The following is a 19,420-nucleotide window of genomic DNA, read 5'->3' on the forward strand; positions in this document are numbered from 1 at the left end:
GTTCTTTGGTAAATTCATTATCTTATTTTCTCGAAAAGTTGTTAATTAATAATATTCTTGTTGTAATAAAGGTACGAGTAGTTGGAATTACCTGTGCAGCCTGCCCATTCCCATGCATGAATGATCTTAAATTTCCTGTAGTTGTGCTGGATGAGTGTAGTCAAATAACTGAACCGGCCTCTCTCCTTCCTATTGCAAGGTAACCTAAACATTTCTGAAAAACACAGATTTCACAATTATTTCAAATAATTTCTCACTTCAAACTCTTACTAAACTTGTGTGAAAATTCTTAGTAATTTAGGTACTAAACTCATTTAAAAGAATGCAGAAGATAATTTGGGGGGATTTGGTTAATGTGTCAAGATTTTGTTAGATCACAGTTGAGACATTTGGATCATGTAATTCTTTTTTTGAAGTTTTAACTTTAACTCCAGTTAGTTAACATACAGTGTAATATTAGTTTCAGGTGTAAAATATAGTGATTCAGCACTTCCATGTAACATCCTGTGCTCATCGCAAGTGCCTCCTTAATCCCCACCACCTGTTTAGCCCTTTCCCCCCAGCCCACCCAAAACCGGCCTCCCCTCTGGTAACCACTGGTTTGTGCTCTATAATGAAAAGTCTGTTTCTTGATTTGTCTCTTTCTTATTTTTTCCCTTTGTTTGTTTTATTTCTTCAATTCCACATATGAATGAAATCATATGGTATTCCTCTTTCTCTGATTGACTTACTTTTCTTAGCATTGTACCCTCTAGTCCATCTATATTGTTGCAAATGGCAAGATTGCATTTTTTTTTTATGGCTGAATGATATTTTATTGTATATGTAGATACCACTTATTTATCCATTCATCAGTTGATGGACATTTGGGCAGCTTCCATATCTTGGCTATTATAAATAATGCTGCTATAAACATAAGGGTGTATTATCCCTTTGAATTAGTGTTTTTGTATTCTTTGAGCAAATACCCAGTAGTGCAATTGCTAGATCATAGGGTAGTTCTGCTTTTAATTTTTTGAGGAACCTCCACAGTTTTCCATTGGCTGTACTAGTTTGCATTCCCACCCACAGTGCAAGAAGGTTCTTCTTTCTCCACATTGTCACCAGTCCCACTGTTTCTTACATTGATTTTAACCATTCTAACAGGTATGAGGTGGTATCTCATTATAGTTTTGATTTGTATCTCCCTGGTGATAGATCACATAATTTTTTTTTTGAAGATTTATTTATTTGAGGGGTGGGGTGCCTGGGTGGCTCAGTCGTTAAGCATATGCCTTGGGCTCAGGTCCTGGGATGGAGCCCTGCATGGGACTCCCTGCTCAGTGGGAAGCCTGCTTCTCCCTCTCCCACTCACCCTGCTTGTGTTCCTGTGCTCGTTGCGTCTCTCTCTGTCAAACAAACAAATAAATAAAATCAATCTTAAAAAAAAGAGAAAGAGAGAACATAGTGGGGCTAGGGGAAAGAGAGGAAGAGAGCAGATTCTCCATTAAGCACAGAGCCTGACACAGGGCTTGATCTCAGGACCCCAGGATGAGGCCTGAGCCGAAATCAAGAGTGAGACACTTTTCCAACTGAGTTACCCAGGTACCCCAGATTACATAATTTTCAAAGCCTTGATAGCTCTCGTGCTAGGATTCTACTAGGACTTTACAGATTTCCCAGCTAGATTAAAGGTTCCATTTTAGTCCTACTTTGAGAACCTAAGCTATTGAAGAATGTTCTTCAGTAACTATTTGTTAAAATTCCAGTGTTTAGGTTCTGAAAATTATATTATGAAAGGATATAAAGTATATAAAGAAAAATAAGTTAAAAATTCGTGTACTAAAATTTAGAAGACTATGACATCTTCTAAGCTGTATCAGCTAATTGAAACATTATGCTTTTAAAACATTTCTAATTGAGGGATCCTAAAGGTGATAGAGAAAGTGCTAAACTTGGACCCAGTAGACCTGAGTTCTAGTCCTTGCTCTATCCCTGGTTAATGAGGGAGCAGGGTACCAATTAGTATGTTTTCCCTGGGACTTGGAGGTCCTTAATTGTAGGAATTTTAGTTTAAACTGGGACAGTCCTGGGCAAACCAGGGTGAGTTGGTCACCCTACTCAGGAGCGAGGAATGGAGGAACAGTAAGGAGTTGCATGGAGGATAGAGGAGTAATACTTTGGAGCACCTACTGTACATTAAACACATTATATACTTCACTAAGTCCTTACAACAGTTTTGCAAGGTATTAATACATCCAGTTACCAGTCAGAATACTGAAGCTTGGAGAAGTTGAATAACTTATGTCCATAGAATATAATAGAGCTGAGATTTGGATATAGACTCTTCTATGAAAACCAGACATTTTCCCATGATATCCTACCTCTATTTAGAAAGACATTTAGCCCCAGGAGCCCAATTTACTTCATCTCTAAAACAAGAGTTTAAGCCAAATGACTTTTAAGAAAGCCTCTGAGTTTACAGAATTTAAAAGTCATTGTTTCTCAAAATGTGTTCTGCAAAATGCTAATTCCAAGCAGAGGCAGACAGACATTTAACGAGTTTTTTTCTTTTAAGATTTATTTATTTATTTATTTGTCAGACAGGGGTCACAAGTAGGCAGAGGCAGGCAGAGAGAGAGAGAGGAGGAAGCAGGCTTCCCGCTGAGTAGAGAGCCCGATATGGGGCTCCATCCCAGAACCCTGGGATCATGACCTGAGCCGAAGGCAGAGGCTTAAACCCATTGAGCCACCCAGGTGCCCCATTTATAAAGGGGGTTTTATGTGGAAAAAAGTTGTAAAGGATTTTTAACTCAATAACTTCAAATCCTTTTAATACATTTATTAGCATTATCAAGCCTTGTTGGTTACCAGAACTTTTTTTTTTTTTTAAGATTTTTTTATTTTTGAGTAATCTCTATACCCAGTATGGGGCTCGAACTCAAAACCCCGAGATCAAGAGTCACATATTCTACTGACTGAGCAAGCTAGGTACCCCAGTTCTTAGAACTCTTTGTGATATTCCAGTTCTTTGAAATACATGTTAGGAAATTGTGCAATAAGGGGCATGTAGGCGGCATAGTTGGTTAAGCCTCTGACTCTTGGTTTGGGCCTAAAGTCATTATCTCAGGGTCATGAGTTGGAGCCCCATTGAGCCTCACTGGGCTCTGGGCTCAGTGAGGAGTCTGCTTAAGTTTCTCCCACTCTCCTCCTCCGCCTCTGCTCCCCCATCCCTGCCCTTTCTCTCTCTCTCCCTCAGATGAATTAATCTTAAAAAAAAAAATAAAATAGTGCAATAAGTGATATCAATGCATCCTTTTTTGTTGTTGCTTAGATTAACTTTTGGAATTCTGTTTTTAGGTTTGAGTGTGAAAAGCTGATTCTTGTTGGAGATCCCAAACAGCTTCCTCCTACTATTCAGGGTTCTGATGCAGCTCATGAAAAAGGATTGGAACAAACTCTTTTTGATCGGCTTTGCTTAATGGTACTACTGCTGAATTCATACAAAATTATAATTTATTGATTATACACTGTGTAGATTGATAGATAATGAAAATATTAGAACTACCCCCATGCCTTAAAATAATTTTAACTGTAATTGTTTAGAAAGTACCCCTCTTAAAGATAAGTAAAACCCTGTAATTTGAATGGCCTTTTATAAAATTAATCTTTTCCCCATGTACTTTAGTAGTGGGTAGTAAATGCATTGCTTTTGCTCTAAAATTTAAAAAACTCTATGATGTCTCTATCGTCCCTGTCCCCTATTGTAGAGCTGTTGCAGAGTGCTGCTTCACATTTAGAAGAATTTTAAAAATTAATTATTAATATATTTTTAAATTGAGGTAACATTCACATAACATAAAATTAACCATTTTAAACTAAATAAGCCAGTGACATCATTTATTTATTTATTTATTTATTTATTTATAAAGATTTTATTTATTTATTTGACAGAGAGAAATTACAAGTACACTGAGAGGCAGGCAGAGAGAGAGAGAAGGAAGCAGGCTCCCTGCTGAGCAGAGAGCCCGATGCGGGACTCGATCCCAGGACCCTGAGATCATGACCTGAGCCGAAGGCAGCGGCTTAACCCACTGAGCCACCCAGGCGCCCGAGTCAGTGACATTTAGTACATTCACAATACTGTGTAATGACCTCTCTCTAGTTTCAACATATTTTTATCACCCCAAGATAAAGTCCCATACTCCTTGAACAGTTCCTGTCCATTTCCTCCTTCTTCCAGCCCTGGCAACCACCAGTCCATTTTTAGTCTACATAGATTTATCTCTTCAGGGGATTTTATATCATACAGTCTTACAACTTTCGTATCATACAATTTGGAATTTATACAATATGTGACCTTTTGTGCCTGGCTTCTGTCACTTAGCAGTGTTGTTGAGGTTCATCCACACTGTAGCATATGTCTGTACTATATTACATTTTTAAAAAGTACATTCATAACGTAGTGCAGCCATTGCCCTGCTCATTTCTAGAACTTTTTCATTATCCCAACAGAAACTTTGTACCCATTATTTAATATGCTTCTTTCCTGAGCTGATAACCTCTATTCTACTTTCTTTCTCTATGAATTTGCCTACTCTGGGTGTTTTATATAAGTAGAATCATACAATATTTATCCATTTGTGTTTGGCTTATGTACTTAGCATAATACTTTCAAGGTTCATCCATGTAGTGGTATGTGTCAGAATTTCATTCTTTGTAAAGGCCAAATAACATTCCATTGTGTGTAATACCATATCTTATTTATTCACTCATCTATGGACGGATACGTGGGTTGTTTCTGTCTTTCAGCTACTGTGAATAATGGTGTTATAAACATTGGTATATAAATACCTATTCAAGTCTTTGCTTTCAGTTCTTTTGATTATGTACCCAGAAGTGTTACTACTGGGTCATACAATAATTTTATGTTTTTTTAAAATACATTTTCTTTTTTATTTTTAAGTTTATATTCAAATCCAGTTAGTTAAAATACACATGTACTGTATAGTAATTCCCCACTTCCATACAACACCAAGTACTTCTCACAAGTGCCCTCCTTACTCCCCACCACCTATTTAACGCATCCCACTATCCACCTCCCCTCTAATAGCCATCAGTTTGTTCTCTGTAGTTGAGTCTATTTCTTGGTTTGCCTCTCTTTCTTTCCCCTTTGCTTGTTTTGTTACTTAAATTCCATAGATGAGTGAAATCAAATGGTATTTGTCTTTCTCTGACTTATTTTGCTTAGCATTATACTCTCTAGCTCCATCCCTGTCATTGTAAATGGGAAGATTCCATTCTTTTCTGTGTGTGTGTGACTGAGTAATAATATTCCATTGTGTGTGTGTGTGTGTGTGTGTGTGTGTATCTGTATACCTATATATATCTATATATATCTATATCACATTTTCTTTTTCCATTCATCAGTCAGTCGACACTTGTGCTATTTCCATAGTTTGGTTATTGTAGATAATGCTGCTGTAAACATCAGGGTGCATGTATGCCTTTGAATTCGTGTTTTTATATTTTTATATTTTGCATTTGTATTTTATTTGTATTTTGTATTTGTATTTTATTGTATTACATTTGTATTTTGTATTGTATTGAAGTGCAAATACCCTGGATTACATAGTAGTTCTATTTTTAACTTTTTGAGGAATGTCCATACAGTTTTTCAGGGTGGCTGCATTGGTTTGCATTCCCAGTGTAAGAAGTTTCTCCATTCTCCACATCCTCGATAATTTTGTGTTTAACTTTTTGAGGAACTGTCAAACTGTTTTCCATATCAGCTATACCATTTACATTCCCTACAGGAATTTCTCAACAAATGTTCCAGTTTCTCCACATCTTCACCAATATTTGTTTTTTTTGTTTGTTTTATATTTTTGGGGCTTTTTAAATAATAGCTCTCCTAATAGATGTGAAGAAGCTCTCTCATTGTGGTTTCCCTAATGAATAAGGACATTAAGCATTTTTGCATGTGCTTATCTTTGGAAAAATGTTTATTGAAATATTTTGCTCAATTTTTAATTGGGATGTTTGGTTTTTTGATGTTGAGTTGTGTATGTTCTTTATATTTTCTGGATATTAAACCCTTATTTGCAAATGCTTTCTTCCATTCTTAGGTAGTCTTTGTTTTCCTGACAATATTTTTCATTTTTTATTTATTTATTTATTTATTTTTTTTGAGAGAGAACTTGTATGAGCAAGTCAATTGAGGGGTAGGCAGAGGGACAGAGAATCTTAAGTAGGCTCCAGGCCACTGTGGAGTTTGACATGGGGTGCAATCTCATGACCCTAAGATCATAACCTGACCCAAAATCAAGAGGTGGGTGCTTAACCAACTGAGCCATCCAAGTGCCCCTTGACAGTATCCTTAGATGCACAAAGTTTGTAATTTTGATGAAGTCCAATTTGTCTATTTTTTCCTTATGTCACTTATGATCTTGGTGTCATAGCCATGAAATTGTTGCCCAGTCCAGTGTCATACTGACTTCCCCCAGTGTTTTCTTCTAAGAATGTTACAGTTTTGGCTCTTACATGTAATTCTTTGATCCCTTTTGAGTTAATTTTTGTAGATGGTATATAAGGTACAGATCAACTTTTTTCTTTTCCTTGCAGATATCCTGTTTTCCCAGCACCATTTGTTGAAAAAACAGTCCTTTCCCCATTGAATGGTTTTGGCACCCTTGTTAAAAATCAGTTGACTTTGTGTGGGTTTATTTCTAAATCCTCCATTCTATTTGATTGGTGCATATGATTTAATTACTTTTTTATGGCTGAATAATGTTTCATTGTATGTATATACCATAATTTTTGTACCTATTCATTATTACTATTGTTTTGGGGGCGCCTGGGTGGCTCAGCGGGTTAAAGCCTCTGCCTTCAGCTCCGGTCATGATCCCAGGGTTCTGGGATCAAGCCCCGCATCAGGCTCTCTGCTCAGCGGGAGCCTGCTTCCTCCTCTCTCTCTCTCTCTGCCTACTTGTGATCTCTGTCTGTCAAATAAATAAATAAATAAACCTTAAAAAAAAAAGATATTTATTACTATTGTTTTGATGTAATAATCTAAATCGAGCTATTTTAAAAGCAGAAGATTAAAATATTACCCAAAAGAGTTATAGAAAATCTGTTGTCAAAAGAAAAATGTTATCATTGTTGCTAGTTTATTATAAATTAATTTTCATTGTTGCTAGCTTATTCTTTTTCAAAGATTTTATTTATTTATTTGAGAGAGTGAGAGAGAGAGAGTGTGCACAAGGTGGGGGAGGGTCAGGGGAAGAGGGAGAAGCAGACCCCCTGATGTGGGACACTATCCCAGAACCCCAGGATCATGACCTGAGCTGGAGGCAGACACTTCAACAACTGAGCCTCCCAGGCACTCCTATTCTTGCTAGTTTAAATTGCATTTAGGGGGTTATTTTGCTGTTTGAACTTCCAATAATCTGTACTTTCTTAGCAGAGGAGAAAAACTGAAATGAAACTAGAAATAATTAAATATCAAATAAATATTTCTTTACCCATAAGAGAGAGTTTTTCTAAAAGATCCTTTAACAGATTTTATACAGATGGATTAATTTCTTTGCTCTAGACGATAGAGATACTAGTGCTCTCATGCTTTACCCCCCTTTTTTTATCCCTTCCCATGTTCCTATCTTTGTTAGTTATTACATCATTATTCTTTTTGTTTTACAATCATAATTTGTACAGTTATTTAGAATCAGCTTTATATTTAAAAAATTCAGTACCTTTTCATTCATCTGGGTGCCTTGGACTGCATCATCATTTTTTTTTTTCCATAATGGCTCATAGATGCCTACTTTCCTGAGTTCTTTTTGTTTCAAATGTCTATTTCCTTTAAATGTAAATGGCACCTTGGCTTATTGAATTGTTGCTATTACTGTGAATTTTGGGGCCAAACTGATTATTTTCCCCTTGTAATGATTTATATTTTCTACTTGGATGCAAGAACTATTTTTATAACCTTAAAGTTGATAAACTTACTACAGTATATCTTAGTGTGGAGCTTTCTGTAACTAATCACTCTGTAATATAAGGTATCTCAAAGTGGAAATTCTTTTCGTTCTTTGTTTCAGGAAAGGTTTTTGTTCCACCTGTTGAATTCTCTGTCAGTAGCTTGTCTGTGCAGCCTGCTATAACAAAATACCATATACTGGGTCTTAACCAACAGATTTATTTCTCACAATTCTGGAGTTTGGGAAGGCCAAGGTCAAGGTACCTTCATTTGGTTCCTGATAAGAGCTCTGTTCTTGGCTGTATCCTCACATGGTGGAAAGAAAGAAAACTCTGGCCTCTTCCTCTTATAAGGAGACTAATCTTATCATGAGGACCTCATCCTTATGCTCATCTAAACCTAATTACCTTCCAAAGGCCCCACCTCCAAATTCCATAACTTTGGGGTTCAACGCTGCAACATAGGAATTGGGGTGGGGAACACATTCAGTCTAAAACAGAGGTTCCCCAGTTATTCTGATATTGGGTATCTTTATCTGTCTTCCATTTATGTTTCCTTAATTTCTTTTTTTTTTCCTTCAGATTTTATTTATTTATTTGACAGAGAGAGACCCAGCAAGAGAGGGAACCCGTTCTTTAATGTTACCATTTAGAAATCAGTTTTTTTCTTTATGATTGAAATTTCCCTTTTAATCTTATCTTTTCATCATCTCACCTTTGAGATTTTGTTTCACTCAATTATATTCTGATTATATTCTAAAGCTTTTATACTTGAGGAAAATTTTCTTCTGTTGGTTGTATTTTGTCTAGGCTGGGCTCTATACATATTGTTTGCATTGTCTTCCTTTATTTTGTTAATTTTCGAGGAGAAGCCATCATATGTTTGCATAGTTGCCATTCCTACTTGATTTCTTGATGTTCATCTTTAAGTAGCTCTCTCAGATTTGTATTCTCTACTTTTGTAGTATCCTGAAAATATGGTGGTAGGGAAGTGGAGTAGGAATGAGACTGGAATAGAACTAAATAAGAATGTGTAATGTCTTTTTTAGCTTACATGTGCTCTCTCAATTCTAAGGTTTTGTTAAATATCCTGTCCCAGTATTCACTCCACATGGTTGGAGGTATTGTCCTTTCCCAGAGGAGGACTATTCTTGGATTTCACGTGTCCTCTCAGTTTGATGTTTAGTCCTCAGAGCCTTCACTTCCGCTAAAAACTGCCCATTTCACTTTCTCTGTTTCATTATTATTCTTAGAAGCCATTTCTATTTTATAACTTCTAGAGGAGTTAGGAATCTTACTACACAGATGGTTCCTGACTTACAATGTTTTGACCTACCAATTTCAACTTTATGATGGTGTGAAAGTGATAAATTTAGTAGAGACTATACTTTGAATCTTTTTTTTTAAAAGATTTTATTTATTTATTTGACAGACAGAGATCACAAGTAGGCAGAGAGGCAGGCAGAGAGAGAGAGAGAGAGAGGGAAGCAGGCTTCCTGCGGAGCAGAGAGCCCGATGCGGGGCTCGATCCCAGGACCCTGAGATCATGACCTGAGCCGAAGGCAGCAGCCCAAACCACTGAGCCATCCAGGCGCCCCTATACTTTGAATCTTGAATTTTGATCTTTACCCAGGCTAGCATATGTGTCAAGATCCTTTCTCATGTTGCTGGGCCTCAGCTCCCAATCAGGATCATAAAAATAAACAACTGATACATGTAAGAACCATTCTGCACCCATACAACCATTCTGTTTTTCACTTTCAGTACAGTATTAAATTACAAGAAATACCCGACACTTCTTTATAAATCAGGCTTTGTGATAGGTGATTTAGCCCAACTGTATGCTAATGTAAGTATTCTAAGCATGTTTAAGGTAGGCTAGGCTAAGCTATGATGTTCCACAGGGTAGATGTATTAAACGCATCTTGACTTATGATATTTTCAACTTATGATGGGTTTATCAGGGTTACTGCATCATAAGTCAAGGAAGATCTGTATTGCATTTCTCCCTTCCACTGAAATTTTGTTTCTTTCTTGGTGACAGGAACCTTTTAACGTTTATGACATTGGGATGGCTATAAACGTTTGTTGCCTGGCTACTGTATTTTTTCTTTGCTATTGTTTTTAGTTATTTTGTTATTTTAGTGTTTTTGTTGTCCCTTTAGATATCAGAGAATGGATTCTGCAAGGCAGTTTTTGAAACTTTCTTCAGAAGTTTCCCCATACACTGAGTTTCAAGTTGATTTAAGTTTTGAGTTGAGTTGTACTTAATTTGTGAATACTCAAGCTTTCAATGGTCTTGAGCTTTTAATTGTAACTGAATTAAATTGCATAACTTTCTACCGCTTCCATAATGTCAGTGTCCAGATTCTTTTGAATCAGACCTTTCCAGTGGCTTCTTAATAATCTTAATTAAAAAATTATTTAGATTCTTTTTTTTTTTAAGATTTTATTTATTTATTTGACAGAGATCACAAGTAAGCTGAGAAGCGGGCAGAGAGAGAGAGAGGAGGAAGCAGGCTCCCTGCTGAGCAGAGAGCCTGATGCGGGGCTCAATCCCAGGACCCTGGGATCATGACCTGAGCTGAAGGCAGAGGCTTTAACCCACTGAGCCACCCAGGCACCCCCCAAAATTATTTAGATTCTTAAAACATTTTTGAATAGGTAACATTAACACATGATTTGGGATTTGAATTTAAGAGGAACCAGAAAGTACAGTGAAGACTTCTACTCCTGTCCTCCAGCCACTCAGTTTCTCTCCCACAAAGCAACTGTCACCTTTGCTTGTACCCTTCTAGTCATAATTTATGTCAGTATAAGCAAATACATAAAGTATTTTCCCTCTGTTTTAACAAATGCTAGCATAGTATGCATGCTGTTATGCTCTTTGCTCTTTCGCTTATTTGTTGTCGATGACTTTTAAAATATGAAGTAGATTTTTAGAGGGGATTTTAAAAGGGTAAATAAAGGACTTAAAAGTGATTTATTTACAGAATAAAATGGAATAGAATTTACAAAATGGAATATATAAAACAGTTAAGGTGAATTAACTTGATCCATATAGATAGTGCTCATAAACGTAGTGGATATTGAGAGAAGCAAGGTGCAAAGTGTTACATAGTGTAGAACATAATTTATGTGAATTTCAAAAGCATAACAAATAATATGTATTAATCATAGGTATATGCCTATGTAGTAAACATATAGAACTTCCATGGGAATGCCATAAGATATTGATTCAGAAAAAAGATAGATACCACATATTAATGTATACATAATGTTAGTTTGAAGCTATTTCTGGAGAAGCTGGTAGAGGAAATGAGGTGGGAGCTTTAGCTATATATGTCACATTTTATGTCTTAACAAAAGAGAGATCTGAGGCAACAAGGACTAAATACTTATGTCACATCTGTGTAGTACATACATGAGTATTATATTGCTTTGCTTTTCTGTGTATTTGAACTACCTCAGAATTAATTAAAAGAAATAAAAATAATATCTACTAATCATGATAAAAAGTATAGAAACTACAGAAAACTAAAGGGTTAAAAACAACAACAACAACAAAACGGTAATAACCTCACTGCCCCCAAGAGAAAATCCTTTGTAATATTTTAGTAGTGTTCCTTCCAGCCTTTATCTTTGGGGTATATGCTTATATCAGATAAATGTATATATATAAACTATAAAAATACATATATTTGATATGTGCAAACACACATTGGAATATCATGCAGCCATAAAAAGGGAAATCCTGCCATTTATAACAACATGGATGTACCTTGAGAACATTATGGTAAGTGAAATAAATCTGAGAGAGACCAGTAATATATATCATTTATTTGTAGAATCTAAAAAAGCTGGGGCACCTGGGTGGCTCAGTGGGTTAAAGCCTCTGCCTTCGGCTCAGGTCATGATCCCAGGGTCCTGGGATCGAGCCCCACATCTGGCTCTCTGCTCTGCGGAGAGCCTGCTTCCTCCTCTCTCTCTGCCTGCCTCTCTGCCTACTTGTGATCTCTGTCAGATAAATAAATAAAAATCTTTAAAAAAACATAAAAATAAAAAAGCTGACCTTGTACAAACAGAGTAGAATGATGGTTACCAGGAACTGGAAGGTAGAGAGGTAGGAAACAGGTCATGTTGGTCAAAGGGTACAAATTTCTAGTTATAGGTTATGAATAAGTTCCAGGGATCTAATTAACAGCATGTTGATTATAGTTAATAATACTATATTACATACTTGAAAGTTGCCAAGAGAATATATGTTAAATATTCTCACCATAAAAAAAGAAATGGTATCTATGTGCTGTGATGGAGCTGTTAGCTAACACTGTGGTGGTAATCAGTTTGTGATATATGTGTATCAAGTCAGCTCCTGGTACACCTTCAACTTACCCAATGTTATATGTCAATTATATCACAATAAAGCTGGAAAAAAATATTTTCTAACATAGTTGAGACCATACTATATAGTTTCTATCCTAACTTTTTTAAACTTTGCATTATAATAAATCATTTCCCTGTGTTTCTAACTAGCTTTGTAATCATCACTGTTGTCATAAATATGTTTAATCACCAAATAGGTAATGTGGATATACCATAATTTAGTCATTTCTCTAACGTTGTTTCTAGTTCTAAAGCATGGTCCTTTGAGCATTTTTTTTTAAAGTAGGCTTCATGACCACCCTCAAGCTTGAAATCACAACCCCAAGATTAAGAGTAGCATGCTACACCCATGTGCCCACTGATTCGGACTCATCCACAAATTTAGGCCCTAAATAGTACTGAGGATTGGATTTTTACTTACTATTTTTCTCCCATAAAACATACCTTCTTGGGTGCCTGTATGGCTCAGTCAGTTAAGGATTTGCCTTCCACTCAGGTCATGATCCCAGGGTCCTGAGATCAAGCCCCACATCAGGTTCCCAACTCTGCTTCTCCCTCTGCCTCTGCCTCCCTCTCTCTTTCTCACTCTCTCTCTGTCTCTCATGAATAAATAAAATCTTAAAAAAAAAAACTTGTCTATGTGACCATTAATCCTACCTTTTACTATGTGTTTTTATTACTGGAGTACCTTGTATTATTTAAAATGTTCAAACAGTGTTATGGAACATTTTGCAAAGAGAGAGTATGCTCCAGAGACCCCTAAAGTACATGAAATGTGTATTTTATGATACATTAACAAAATTGAAAACTTATTTAAAGATTCAAAATGAAAGATGGCTTGTACCCAAGGAGGAAAATTCATAAATGAGTTATCAACAACACTTTCTAATTTTTTTTGAAGATTCTCTTTTAATTTAGTGTCCGCCCTACTCTGCATAGATTATAAAAGCATAATGTTAGGTGCCATACTATTAGGTAATGATTTGAAGATTTGACATGTTTTATATTTTATAATTTTGTGGTATAATAATAGTTTGCCGTGAAAATATCTTTAGTAATTAAGAAAACTGTATTTGTAGTCTGTTTTATCATGGTTGTAATTCACTTGCTAAGAGCACAATATGGTGATACTTTTCAATTTTAAAATATTATTTTTTTCCTTAAGGAAAAAAAATGCTTCAATTTTCTGTTTTTCTGCATTTAAATTTCTTAGGGGCATAAGCCAATTCTGTTGAGAACCCAATACCGTTGTCACCCTGTGATCAGTGCTATCTCTAATGATCTGTTTTATGAAGGAAACCTCATGAATGGCATTTCAGAAGCAGAGAGGAGCCCTTTATTGGAATGGCTCCCAACCCTGTGTTTCTATAACGTTAAAGGACTGGAACAGGTAAATGACATTAATGTTAATGAGAGTCAACATGGTTTAGTTTCCTGCTTTAATTTTATTGTTGTTGTTTATATGGTTTTCTTGGTCTTTCCATAGGCTTTCTGGGAAATATAATTTAGGATCTGTTTCTTATTCCAGATTGAAAGAGATAACAGCTTTCATAATGTGGCAGAAGCTGCTTTTACACTCAAACTGATTCAATCACTGATTGCAAGTGGAATAGTGGGCTCTATGATTGGGGTGATAACATTATACAAATCCCAGATGTACAAGGTTTGTATTACATATTATGATACTTAAATATTATAATTTTATGTTATAATATTTGATATTACATTTGTAGTGGTTTGTTTTGGTTAAAAACAATTTTGGGACTGTAGTTAACATATTAAAAAAATTCTGATTTTTATCTGGTCTGGCTTTTTTTCTGTATAATTAAATGTAAATCTAACAAGGCTTAATTAAATTCAGTTTACAGCTGTTGGGGCAAAAATGCAAATAAACAAATTAGAGGGAAGAAAATACAGTGTATGCTTTGTGTTTTGGGACAGATGGGATTCAATCTTTGTTTTCCAAAATGTTCTTTCATTATCATTTCATTTTATTAATCAAAGATAGATACCAGATATTAATGTACGCATAAGCTAATTACTTCTAACTAGTTTTTGCTTTTTTAAAAAAATATTTTTCATCTGTTTCATTATTTATCAACTCTGAATTAGCATATCCAGATGAATTCCCCAGCAACAGATAAATCAACACTTTTGATTTTGTTGCCTAACTTATATTGTCCTCTCGTTATTTATGTATCATTTTAGAAACTACTAAATCTTTGTGAGTCATAAAAAAGAAAATGAAAATTATCCACTACCAGTTAAATAAAAAGGGCTGCTGTCAATAGGTTCAGGTCTTAAGTTCTTCATAGTCCCTGCCCTGAATGATCTCTTTCTTCTTTCCTCCATAGCTTTGTCATTTACTCAGTGCTACGGACTTTGACCATCCTGATATTAAAGCTGTGCAGGTATCCACAGTAGATGCTTTTCAGGGAGCTGAAAAGGAGATCATTATTCTGTCCTGTGTAAGGACAAGACAAGTAGGATTTATTGATTCCGAAAAAAGAATGAATGTTGCATTGACCAGAGGAAGGAGGCATTTATTGATCGTGGGAAATTTAGCCTGTTTACGGAAAAATCGACTCTGGGGACGTGTTATCCAACACTGTGAAGGTAAAATAAAAATATGTTTAATTCAAGCATTTTGATTGAAATTGACTTTTGAGTTAGCACTTAGAGTGGTTCAGATAGGAAAGCTCTGGATTTGCCACTGTAGGAGATAACTAAAAGAATAGGGGACCACTATGAAATACTGTTGTCTCATGTTTTGTATCATCTTTTTAAGGAAGGGAAGATGGATTACAACATGCAAGCCAGTATGAATCACAGCTGAACCATCTTCTTAAAGATTATTTTGAAAAACAAGCAGAAGAAAAACAGAAGAAAAAGAATGAAAAAGATAAATCTAAAGATAAATCTCATTCACAAAAAGACATGGTATAGATAATTTGTATTTATATGAATTCCAAATTCATTTTACACTATATAGTTTTTATATTTTTTAATTATCCTAAAACCTTGTTATCAAAAACTATTTAAAGTATTTAAATAACATTAAATAACCACATGTAAAAAAAATACATATATTTAGATAGGCAGATGTTGAAGGTAATATAAAATCTTACTAATAAAAAGACATTTCTTTCTAAAATTATGGCTTCTGTCTGCTAAAGGAATAGATTTTATAGAGGACATAGAAAAGGCTTCCTGGGGAATACCAGTATTACTTCAAAAATAAGTAAATATCTCAACACCTGATATTAGCCAAAAGGCCAAGAAGCGATTAAAAAAATAAATATCTCAAAAACTCATCTATTAGAACATGGCTACACACTTATATCAAAACACTCCTATGGACATTGGGGAGGGATGTGCTTTGGTGAGTGCTGTGAAGTGTGTAAACCTGGTGATTCACAGACCTGTACCCCTGGGGATAAAAATATATGTTTATAAAAAATAAAAAAATAAAAAAAGGGGGGGAAAAAAAAGAATCAGAAATGAACACTTTTATGGGTGAAATCAAATAAACTGTTTTTTAATTAAAAAAAAAAACACTCCTTTCTGAACCATAGATCTATCAGAATTTTTTTTTAAAGATTTTATTTATTTATTTGACAAAGAGAGAGAGATCACAAGTAGGCAGAGCAGCAGGCAGAAAGGGGGAAGCAGGCTCCCCGCTGAGCAAAGAGCCCGACATGGGGCTCAATTCTAGGACCCTGGGATCATGACCTGGGCCGAAGGCAGAGGCTTAACCCACTGAGCCATCCAGGCGCCCCCAGAATATTTTTTTAAATTTATTTTTCTTAATTTTTTTACTGTTTTTAAAAATATACAATGTATTGTTTTTTTCAGGTGTACAGGTCTGTGATTCATCAGTCTTATATAATACCCATTCCCCTCCAGCAACCCTGTTTGTTTCCTATGATTAAGAGTCTCTTATGTTTTATCTCCTTCTCTGGTTTCATCTTGTTTCATTTTTTTCTCTCTTCCCCTATGATCCTCTGCCTTGTTTCTTAAATTCTACATGTCAGTGAGATCATATGATAATTGTCTTTCTCTGACTGACTTATTTTGCTTAGTATAATACCCTCCAGTTCCATCCACATCATTGCAAATGGCAAGATTTTATTTTATTTTATTTTAAAGATTTTATTTATTCATTTGAGAGAGAGAGCACAGCAGGGTAAGAGGCAGAGGGAGAGGGAGAAGCAGACTCTCTCTGAGTAGGGAGCCCAATGAAGAACTTGATCCTGGGACCCTGGGATTATAACCTGAGCCCAAGGCAGATACCTAACCATCTGAGGCACCCAGGCATCCCAAGATTTTTTTAAAATTTTTTGACAGCTACATAATATTCCATTGTGTATCTATACCACATCTTCTTTATCCATTTATCTGTTGATGGACATCTGGGCTCTTTCCATAGTTTGGATATTGTAGACACTGCTGCTATAATCATTGGGAGACAGGTGCCCCTTTGGTCACTACATTTCTATCTTTGGGATAAATACCCAGTAGTACAATTGCTGGGTCATATTTTCAACTTTTTAAGGAACCTCTGTTTTCCAGAGAGGCTGCACCAGCTTGCATTCCCACAAAGAGTGTAGGAGGGTTCCTCTTTCTTCACAACCTCACCAACATCTGTTGTTTCCTGACTTGTTAATTTTAGCCATTCTGGACTGGTATAAGGTGGTATCTCTGTGGTTTTGTTTGTATTTCTCTGATGCTTAGTGATGTTGAGCACTTTTTCATGTGTCTGTTAGCCATGTGGATGTCTTCTTTGGAGAAATGTCTGTTCATGTTTTCTGCCCATTTCTTGACTGGATTATTTGTTCTTTGGGTGTTGAGTTTGATAAGTTCTTTATAGATTTTGGATACTAGCCCTTTATCTAATATGATATTTGCAAATATCTTCTCTCATTCTGTCGGTTGTCTTTTGGTTTTGTTGACTCTTTCCTTTGCTGTACAAAAGCTGCTGCCTGTGTTCTCCTCTAGGATTTTGATGGATTCCTGTCTCACATTGAGGTCTTTCATCCATTTTGAGTCTATATTTCGTGTATGGTATAAGAAAATGATCCAGTTTCATTCTTCTGCATATGGCTGTCCAATTTTCCCAATACCATTTGTTGAAGAGACTGTCTTTTTTCCATGGAATATTCTTTCCTGCTTTGTTGAAGATTAATTGACCATAGAGCGAGGGTCTATTTCTGGGCTGTCTATTCTGTTCCTTTGATCTATGTGTCTGTTTTTGTGCCATATCATACTGTCTTGATGATTAAAGCTTTGTAATGGAGCTTGAAGTCTAGAATTGTGATGACACAAGTTTTGGTTTTCTTTTTGAACATTCTTTTGGCTATTCAGGGCTTTTTCTGGTTCCATACAAATTTTAGGATTATTTGTTCCAGTTCTGTGGAAAAAAGCTGATGATATTTTGATAGGAATTGCATTGGATGTGTAGATTGCTCTAGATTGCATAGACATTTTCACATTATTTGTTCTTCCAATTCATGAGCATGGAATGTTTTTCCATTTCTTTGTGTGTTCCTCAGTTTATTTTGTGAGTACTCTTTAGTTTTCTGAGTATAGATTCTTTACCTCTTTGGTTAGATTTATTTTTAGGTATTTTATGATTTTTGGTGCAATTGTAAATGGGATTGACTCCTTAATTTCTTTCTTCTGTCTTGTTGGTGTATAGAAATGCAATGATTTCTGTGCATTGATTTTATATCCTGCCATTTACTGAATTCCTGTATGAGTTCTAGCAGTTTTGGGGTAGGGGCTTTTGAATTTTTCACATGGAATATCATATCATCTGCAAAGCGTGAGAGTTTGACTTTTTTTGCTAATTTGGATGCCTTTTATTTCTTTTTGTTGTCTGATTGCTAAAGCTAGGACTTCCAGTACTATGTTGAATAGCAGTGGTGACATCCCTGTCATGTTCCTGACGTTAGGGGAAAACCTCTCAGTTTTTCCCCATAGAGAATGATAATTGCTGTGGGTTTTTCATAGATGGCTTTTACGATATTAAGGTATGTACCCTCTATCCCTGCACTGTGAAGAGTTTTAATCAAGAAAGGCTGCTGTACTTTGTCAAATGCTTTTTCTGTATCTATTGAGAGGAACATGCGGTTCTTGTCCTTCCATCAGAATCTTTTAAAAATAAATATTTATGATGCCCTGTTATTTTGTAAGTAAATATATATTCACAGTAAAACTTTTTAGAAGTACAAAAAGAAGAAGACAAACACTAGAAATTCACTCCTGAAGTTAGCAGTGCCCGGTACCAGGCCATGGCCAATACCCAGCACCGTACCTGGTATAGCAGGTGCTCAATAAGTATCTGTTGGATGAGTGAACAAATGAAAGAGAGAATACTTTTGACTCATGCCCTTCTAGTCTCTTTCCTGTGCATTTATTTACATGGTAGCTATTGGCATATAGACTGTAATGGATAGATTATATAATGGATTTTAATTTTTAAAAAATTTGAAGTATTTTTTTAATACACATATATAGAAAAGTGCATAAATTACAAGTATACAGTTAATTGAATTTTCACAAAGTGAATACATCTTTGTAACCAGCACTTGGGTCATAGAACATAATCAACATCAAGGAAGCCCCTTTGTGTACCCTTACTGCTACTACACTGTCATCCTCAGGATATCCGAACTTATGAAAACATAGAAAATTGTAATGTGTGTTATCATGTGCAGACTTTTCAACTTTATAGAAATGGAATCACATTATGCTTTTATACCTGATTTATTAAATATTCTCATGAGATGCCTTCCCATGTTTGAATATTGATAGTTTTAAATATTCTCATTCCTTTTGATATTCCATTCTAAAAATAATTATAGTTCTACAGTTCACTTATCTTTTTTTTAAAATATATTATTTATTTATTTGATAGACAGAGATCACAAGTAGGCAGAGAAGCAGGCAGAGAGAGAAGCGGGGAAACAGGCTCCCTGCTGAGCAGAGAGCCCGATGCAGGGCTCAATCCCAGGACACTGAGATCATGACCTGAGCTGAAGGCAGAGGCTTAACCACTGAGCCACCCAGGCACCCC

At 35.6% G+C, this 19,420-nt stretch overlaps 1 protein-coding gene across 4 annotated transcripts in view; it reads left to right on the forward strand.

Moving 5' to 3' along the window:
* ZGRF1 (zinc finger GRF-type containing 1) overlaps window positions 1-15,496 on the forward strand; it is an 81,758-nt gene extending 66,262 nt beyond the window's left edge. For all 4 annotated transcript variants that reach the window (XM_082728745.1, XM_082728746.1, XM_082728747.1 and 1 more), the window contains 6 exons: window positions 72-199; window positions 3,340-3,463; window positions 13,556-13,732; window positions 13,871-14,005; window positions 14,697-14,958; window positions 15,131-15,496. In XM_082728745.1, the coding sequence (XP_082584871.1) occupies window positions 72-199; window positions 3,340-3,463; window positions 13,556-13,732; window positions 13,871-14,005; window positions 14,697-14,958; window positions 15,131-15,288 (984 nt within the window). In that variant the 3' untranslated portion in view covers window positions 15,289-15,496. The remainder of the gene's footprint in view (window positions 1-71; window positions 200-3,339; window positions 3,464-13,555; window positions 13,733-13,870; window positions 14,006-14,696; window positions 14,959-15,130) is intronic.
* The last annotated feature ends 3,924 nt before the right edge of the window (window positions 15,497-19,420 follow it).

This window comes from Mustela nivalis (genome assembly GCF_964662115.1).
Source record: "Mustela nivalis genome assembly, chromosome: 4".
Lineage (NCBI taxonomy): Eukaryota > Metazoa > Chordata > Mammalia > Carnivora > Mustelidae > Mustela > Mustela nivalis.